The sequence below is a fragment of the Rhagoletis pomonella genome, unplaced genomic scaffold (genome assembly GCF_013731165.1).
Source record: "Rhagoletis pomonella isolate Grant_MI unplaced genomic scaffold, Rhpom_1.0 Rhpom_scaffold_00004, whole genome shotgun sequence".
Lineage (NCBI taxonomy): Eukaryota > Metazoa > Arthropoda > Insecta > Diptera > Tephritidae > Rhagoletis > Rhagoletis pomonella.
In genome coordinates this window covers 67,174,465-67,182,345 of record NW_023458558.1, presented here as the reverse complement: position 1 = coordinate 67,182,345, position 7,881 = coordinate 67,174,465, and the positions used below count along the sequence as shown (strand labels likewise).

At 36.7% G+C, this 7,881-nt stretch overlaps 2 protein-coding genes across 5 annotated transcripts in view; one reads left to right on the top strand and one right to left on the bottom strand.

The window, feature by feature from the left end:
* The window catches only part of LOC118738297 (exosome component 10), a 32,543-nt gene extending 29,728 nt beyond the window's left edge, over nt 1-2,815 (top strand). The window contains exons 2-7 of the mRNA XM_036469221.1: nt 5-254; nt 313-1,303; nt 1,362-1,592; nt 1,658-1,843; nt 1,906-2,484; nt 2,548-2,815. Of these exons, the coding sequence (XP_036325114.1) occupies nt 5-254; nt 313-1,303; nt 1,362-1,592; nt 1,658-1,843; nt 1,906-2,484; nt 2,548-2,622 (2,312 nt within the window). The 3' untranslated portion in view covers nt 2,623-2,815. The remainder of the gene's footprint in view (nt 1-4; nt 255-312; nt 1,304-1,361; nt 1,593-1,657; nt 1,844-1,905; nt 2,485-2,547) is intronic.
* An 85-nt stretch (nt 2,816-2,900) lies between these two features.
* LOC118738011 (glycosaminoglycan xylosylkinase homolog) lies at nt 2,901-7,259 on the bottom strand. Of its 4 annotated transcripts, none has more exons than XM_036468879.1 (6): nt 6,791-7,259; nt 5,578-6,735; nt 4,135-4,466; nt 3,477-4,054; nt 3,194-3,394; nt 2,901-3,132 (listed from the first exon to the last, which is right to left on the bottom strand). In XM_036468879.1, the coding sequence occupies exons 3-6, from the start codon at nt 4,420-4,422 to the stop codon at nt 2,925-2,927; spliced, it is 1,275 nt and encodes a 424-aa protein (XP_036324772.1). In that variant the 5' UTR covers nt 4,423-4,466; nt 5,578-6,735; nt 6,791-7,259; the 3' UTR covers nt 2,901-2,924. The 4 variants fall into 4 exon arrangements, with proteins under 4 accessions (XP_036324772.1, XP_036324773.1, XP_036324776.1 ...); XM_036468880.1 differs by having other exon boundaries at nt 5,578-6,253; XM_036468883.1 differs by lacking the exons at nt 5,578-6,735; nt 6,791-7,259 and having other exon boundaries at nt 4,135-4,319; nt 4,381-4,471.
* Nucleotides 7,260-7,881: the final 622 nt, after the last annotated feature.

Genomic DNA, 7,881 nt, shown 5'->3' with positions numbered 1-7,881 from the left:
CATTTAAATGTAGCATCTGGTAAACCTGTTTCTGGGTCTGGCGCTGGTAGTTGGAATTTAAAGAAAAATGAAACATCTCCCTTAGCAGCACGCTTGATTACCGCAAAAAATATTGCGCGACCACAATTGAAATTTAAAGTTGCCGTGGACAACAGTGCACTGACACCTTTCATTCCCAGAATAAAGGATAAACCAAATTCATTAAAACCCTTGGCAGTGCTACCAGAATATGATGAACATGGAAATATAATCAGGTAAGTGATATTAAAAGCAGTTTTATGCAGATACATATAGGTACTTATTTGTTTGTAGTTACTTACATCCGTATGAATTTGAGCTAATGAAATTGCAAATACCCGCATCTCAGTTGAAGCCCTCCAACCCTGTAGTGCCAGCAAAAATGGACGAAACTGAGCTCTTATATGTAGACACAATTCCCAAATTGAATACAGCCGTAAAAGAGTTACGTCAGCACCGTGAAATAGCCATTGATGTGGAACACCACTCATATCGTACATTTCAGGGATTCACTTGCCTTGTGCAAATCTCAACACGTGAAAAAGATTATCTATTTGATGCTTTAGAGTTGCGTGATGAAATGCACATACTCAATATTGTGTTGACGGATCCAAAAATAGTTAAGATATTTCATGGCGCTGATATGGACATTGAGTGGCTACAGCGAGATCTTTCATTGTACGTAGTGAACATGTTCGACACACATCAAGGAGCAAAGGCACTAAATTATGCCCGCTTATCCTTATCATACTTACTCAAACATTATTGTGACATTGAGGTTGATAAAACATTTCAATTAGCCGATTGGCGCATTCGCCCACTACCAAAAGAGTTGGTATCGTATGCCCGCCAAGACACACACTATCTTATTTATATTTTCGACCGTATAACCAATGATTTGCTCGAAGCCGGAAGTCGGCAAACAAATTTGCTACAAAACATTTACCAACGCAGCACCGAAATTTGCAAGAAACGCTATGTTAAGCCACATGTGACAGCCGATTCGCACATGGATATTTATCGAAAGTCGAAACGTATTTTCGACAATCGCCAACTTTATGCATTGCGTGAAGTATTTCAATGGCGTGATTCAGTTGCTCGACAAGAAGATGAGAGCTATGGTTATGTCTTACCTAATCACATGATTTTGCAAATTTCCGAAAGTTTGCCCCGTGAAATGCAGGGTATACTTGCGTGCTGCAATCCCATACCGCCTTTGGTTCGGCAAAATCTACACGTGCTGCATCAAATAGTGCTGCGGGCGAGGGAACAGCCACTGGTAAAAGTAAGTAGCAGGATTTTTGTTTTCGTCTGTTTTATCTATACATACTTCTCAATTGCAGCCCGTGTTTGAGACAGAAACGATACATCGCGTTGTAAGCACTAATTCCAAGGATTACAACAGCAAGTTGTATTGTCCACACGACCTTTCCCATAACGAAGAGTTTCGCGATGATCTACCAACGTTGCTTAGTTTCCGCAACAACCCCATACTGCCGTCGCCTGCTGAGGTTAACGTAAGATTGGCAAAACCTGTTCTAAGCATTTATGAAACACCGGAGCCTTCAGATGAAGTAAGCTTATATGTGCGTAACTACTTGTATTGCAATATTTCTGAAACTATTTTTTAAATTTTCAGGATGAAGACCAAAGAAAACAAAAACAACTGTATAGTAATATTAAGTTTGTTAGTCCGTATCAGCGCTATTTGGCCGTGTTACCGTTGGTCGAGAAAGAAAAGGCAGAAGAAGCTGCACGCATTGAAGCTGAGAACAAAAAACGTCAGCTATGCCCGGCTGCAAATCCACTACTTGCCAAAACGGAGGTAAGGAACTAATTGCACCAGTGTTTGGTGGTTATTTTGATACAAGATTTTTGTCCTATTAGATGGAAATTAAAGTAGAATCTGCTGATGATGAGTACAGTTTGCCAATAAAAGAAATACTAAAACGTACACATGAGGAGGCAATTGCGAAAAAGAGTAAGGCGATGGATCCAGAGGAGCCCAAGGCGAAACGCTTCAAAACTGTAACGCCTATCGATGATAAACTAAAGTTTGTTAATTTGCCACCCACTAAACGAGAATTACAAGCTAATAAACATGCGGCAAAAAACACAGAAATCAGCACTGCCGATACAAAAACAAAACAGTCTGCTGCCTCAAACACTGCTAATGAATCTTACAACTCTGTGCAAACAATTAGTGATGACTCGGATAGTGCACCCGAAGAGATGCCATCTACGTCGCAAGCCTATACACAGCAAAGAGTGCCACAGAATCCACAGATTGGCAAAAAGAAGTTTAAGAATAAAAATATGAAAAACCGACAAAACAGTAATCAATCTTCTAATAAGCCCATAGACGTCGTTAAAAGTTTTGACTACAAAAATGTAGACTTTAAAAAATTTCAAGGAGGAGCACAACGTGCTAAGGGAATGGAATTAAAACCACAGTTTCATGGAAAAGTAAGTTGTATTTTATGACTACAATGTTTTTAGCTATTATTTAATACTTGCTTTTATTTTCAGAGCAATTCAAATAAGGCAAATAACAAAAAGTTTAATAAATTATTTACATTCAGCAATGTAAGAGGTAAAAAGTAGCCATCTGACTATTAGGACTGCGTAGCACTTTCCCCTAGTTAACTATCTGCGCTAGAATTCTTGGACGTAAAACGATTTGTGAAATTTCTTTTATAATTTACAATATTTTTTATTATATTTTATAAAACTATACTAGAGTGAAGTGTGAAAATATTTTCTTTGCGGTAAAATACAATATTTCCTTAGACTTAAATATCTACAGTTCTATGCATCTACGCAAAAAATAGGTTCTGAATTTTGTATTTAACACATATGTACATAAATTACTATTATTTTTTCCATTTTCATTAATTTAAGTTTAATTATAGCTGTTTAAACATTTTATCACCTTCTCTGTCCATACAATATTCGACGACTGCATAAACCACTAAAAGTCTGCGTTCCACGCCACGTTTATGCTTATCTGTAATCAGCGGAAAGAGCGCATCATGCTTGGAAAGACGATCAATGAGCTCAGTGAGCACGCCACCGGAAAACACTTGCAGTCGATCCCACGTTGATTTCCGAATTCTATTAAAATTCAATTATTAAATGCAGTGATTTACATACATGAGGGAAAAAGTGTACTTACAGACAGCACTGATACAGTGGTGCTAAAATATCCAGGTGGTCTTTGTTTGGATTTCCAAACGCTTTACCATTGTCTATGAGCACTAAACGTTCTTCCCGCGTCTCGTAGTGATGGCGATCGCCGTTTTGTATTAGATAATCAAATATTGCCGCATCGATAAGGTCTAATAACCGAATAGTTTCCATTTTGTCCTTCAGTGATCTGATTTTATCAAGATTATATTATGTGTTTATTAAAAAAAAACACATTAAATACACTTTATTTCTTTCCGCTTTCCACTTACTTGCAATAGGTCATGTCATCTTCCCAAGGTGCGCGTTTATCGTCTTTGTACGTTCGCTGCCATGGCGATCGACGCTTAGACAATGAGCCCGGTATAATATATATTAGCACGCCCTCTATGTTATTATTCTCATCGCCGCACACCGTTTCCTCTTCATTGCAATAGTGACATTTTCCAAAAAGACAATAATGTTCGGTACCATTTTCCCCTTCTGTGATTGTCATTGAATTTTTAAGTTCGTTATCACCCTTGTCATATAGATCTGTCTTCAAATTAATCACTCTTCCTACAACTATGGGTGTCCACCTCAAGTCCAATACAGCGCCTAAGTAAAAGGCATACACTTCCGCTGTATGCCGATCTTTTCCAGCATATACGGGGCCATCGATTACTGCATCACGTTCATACCACTGCGGTTTAAAGATAATTTTTTGCTTATTAGCTAAACGCACCAGCAATTTCAGTTGTGTGCCTCTCGCCAAATTAGTTACTTTAGTGAAGGGTTCGAGGCGCAATGTCTGCAATAGTTGAGCCATAGATGGGTCGTAGAGTGGATAGATTTCATTTTCTTGTGGCCACTTAAGACATAAATGAGACAATAAATAAATTATGTGAATTTTAATTATACATATGTATGTATGTATGTATGTATATATACCCAGTTCGCAATATCCCAGAGGACAGATGCATTTTCATATGGGGCCGGTTTATAGTTTTTCAATAATTTATTTCGATACATAAAAAGTCGTGGATTCCGATTCAAATATGCTGGATGCAGTTCGCGTATCTTTTGGCGTATCATATTCTCCAAAGCGCGTGTGCTGCTTACATGAGGAACTTCTTCTGCGTTTAAATAGTACATGAAGTAGAAATTGGCGCCAGCAACTAGACACACGAGACTCACCAGAGCGACAACTATGCCCACAGTGCGTTTGTTTGCAGCCATTGTAACGTTTATGTTATTGTTGCAGAGTTAAAAGTGGTGGTAATCTGTCAGAAAATAATTGAAAACCATACGCCACTTATTTTAGCAAAAATTAGACTGGATCACTAATTTTAGTTTGGTTTTTGTTCTCCAGACGCCACTATCCAATTTCTATGTAGAATTGCTCGGTCTTTCCGAAAGTCGAGTAATTTTTTCTATGGATGCGTTTTCGAGATATTTCCAATTTACCGTTATTCAGCTTAAAACGAAAAATGGTTCCACCTACTCACGTATATCTTACGAACCAATATATCAATCTTTAAAATGAGATAAGTCAAATAAATGCTAATAAAATTCTCCATAATCTATATATATGTACTTCACTTTCTGATAGGACTGATAGTTACTGACAAATTAAGTAATCATTCCAGTTTTGTTTTTATTTTTTAATAAAAACATGAAAAAAAAACAAACTTTAACAGAACTAAAATTTAAGAAATAACAGGTCCAGTGCCAGATTTTTGCATTTGTGCTAAAGCCTGTTTCGGGTGTACGTGGCGTATGAGTAACTTTCATTCCTGCTAATTGTTCATACAAAAAATCGGAGTGTATTTTCTTTTGACCGCTCATTACTTCTTTATGTATCTATTGCTTTTCTTCCTTAGTAACTTGATTTTTTTTTGTAACAGAACAGGCTTTAGCACAAACGCAAAAATTTGTCGCAGAACCAGTTATTTTTTAAATTTTTCTTCTGCTAAATTTTGATTTTTTCAAATTTTTTTACTAAAAAATTAAAAAAAGTGGAATGATTAATTAATTTGTCAGAAAATATCAGTCCTATCGTAAAGTGATGTATAAATGTTTTATATTTATGGAGGATTTTATTAGCCTTGATTTGACGTATCTCATTTTAAGATTGTTAAATTGGTTCGTAAGATATACATACGTGATTAAGTGAAAATAATTTTTGGTTTAAACTGAATAACGGCAAATTGCAAGTATCTCGACAACGTATCTATGGAAAAAAATAAATCGATTTTCGGAATCAGCGAGCAATTCTACATAGAAATTGGATAGTGTCATCCATTGAACATTTTTGCTCTAAACCAGTGCTAGTAGTGATCCATTAAATGTTACTTATACGCAATATGTGACCAATAATCATTAAATACTCGCCTTTCATCAAAATATCCCGAATAGCGATTCTCTTTAAACGCCTTTTCTTATTCCTCTCGCATTTATTTAAAAATGTATTTAAGTGGCTGGCCGGAGTTCAAAATTATAGGTATGAGAAAAGGCAAACTCATAGCGGAAGCAAACGAAAATTTCTGCAACAAATTGCAAATCTGTGTCTCCCTACGTCTTCTTGTCTATGAATTTTCGTTTACAATATTAATATTTGTTTATATTGTCTACGCGCCATCACCACTGAAAGCGTCACAAGACGCGATGTTTGTCGGCAGCTGCTGATAGTTGGCTCTCTACGTCGTTGTCTTGATTTTGTCCTTTAGTCGCTTTCTGCCGATGACAAACTCATCAAAGTTTAGCTAATAATAAAGGCAACAACAAAGTGATTTTTTTTAGACTTTTTCGACCCTTAAAATAATCTCTCGCTTTTTCACGATTTCGCTTGTTTGCTGCGTTTTGTTGGCGTATGCAGAGGTGAAGTGTTAAACGTTTCAAATAACTTATTTTTAATTTAAATTTTTAACTCGGTGACGGGCCTTTATATGATTCTATTATGCTCATATGCATTGGCAAATATACGTGGCGTAGTGATTGGCGAGCAGATTGTATTGTTCCTTTGTTGTTGAATTCTGCCTTGGGGTGGTGACCAATTTTTTGCCATATGCTGGGGAATATTTATAAGCATAAGCGATTTAACATAATGAGTTAGTTTGGTGCTGTTATGTGACGTAGAATGATTGAAAAAATTTTAGATTCCCTATATTTTTGTCATTAGGTTTGCCTTTAAGCGCATTTTTTATTGGCACGCATTTATCAAACACATTGTATTTAAATAATCGTCCACGTTCATAAATTCTCATACACATTCACTGACGAGGAATTTAGCTCGGATACAAACTGTATGTAAAAAAATTATGTAAGAGCATTTTTAAGTTAATAAATTAGTTGGCACACAAAAATTTTACAACTTCTAATTAGTTAACACACGAGTACAGTATTACTGGTCCTCCAGCGCCTTTTATTGCGTTTTAGATTGTGCTGTACACAGAATTAGAACTTCACTCTAAATAGTACTACAAATGCCCGTACATATTTTACTAGTTATACGTATTGGTACATCCAATAAAGGTCAATCTTTCAAAAAGCCTTTTATAATAAAAAAAAACAATAAAACGATATACTATGTACATATTTTACGTACCGCTGAGAACATCTAAATGCGTTAACGTGTGGCACACTTCTGTGCGGCCCAACTAATTTTAAAGCGTGCTTGGTGCGCTCTATTGCCCATAGAAGATATTTTCTGGTGAGCGTCGCATTGCATGGGACCTACTTGCCGTTGTCTGCGTCGACGTTTGCGTTTTGTTTTGATTTTGAAATAACTCATTAATTATGGCACTTGACTTCAATTAAATTAAATTCTATTGTAACAAAATTTGCCGAATGTTCGCTTGGTTGCTGGCAAGACAAAACATTAATGCGTATGCAACAGCTGCCACGGACGCAGCGACAGCAAACATTTCCTCTAATGCAAAGACAATTAGTAATTGGCAAAAGACAGCAGAGCCTACTGTCGGGCAAGTTGTCGCTGCTCACAGCCAACAAGCGATGTCGTGCCCGAATGCGCCCCCTGCAGATGCTTCTAGCCCCACATGCTTTTCTGCAGTAGTTCTGTAAAAATTACATTAAAAATCACAAATAGAACGTGATGTATGTATGTACGTATTATCAAAACTTTTGTTTATATTTCAATTTATGACGTATACAACACCTGCCTTTAGGACAATTCCACCAAGGTGCTCGGCGCTGTGACGGTGACGCTTGCAATATCGCGTGTGCAGACAAGTGGAGCGGCGTGCATCCGGAGAGACTCGAGCGCGCCAAAAAACATTCCCTTCTTAATAATTTCAACACTAGCCACTCGGCAAGAGCATTCGAATGCAAATGCTATGTAAATATTACTTAGTTTTCTAAAAATAAATTGTTTATAGGTGTTTTGTTAGTCGTTTGTGTATAATTTGATCAAAATAAAATTAATAAACTCTTCCCGCAAATCAGCTGTGTTTTATTTTGATTTACAATTTTTGGGCGCTGCCAGACTGGCTAATATTATTTTTTCATTTGAGCGCTAGTCTTGTACGTGCAGATTGTTTCATAGAAATTGTTCGTTCGCTTGCTTTAAGAGTGTTCGCTATACAAAAAACGTGTACAAGTTGCACGTACCAAAAATACAAGATCGCGCAAGAACGCGACGATTTATTTGTAACTGGTTTTGAGAAAAAAATTCGTGGA

Bases quoted from the DNA above. Each gene is read 5' to 3' on its own strand.
- LOC118738011 (XM_036468879.1), bottom strand. From the start codon at position 4,422: ATGGCTGCAAACAAACGCACTGTGGGCATAGTTGTCGCTCTGGTGAGT. The intron at 3,395-3,476 runs GTAAGTGGAAAG...TGATAAAATCAG, and splicing joins GATGACATGACCTATTGCAA to ATCACTGAAGGACAAAATGG. The intron at 3,133-3,193 runs GTAAGTACACTT...GAATTTTAATAG, and splicing joins CCACTGTATCAGTGCTGTCT to AATTCGGAAATCAACGTGGG.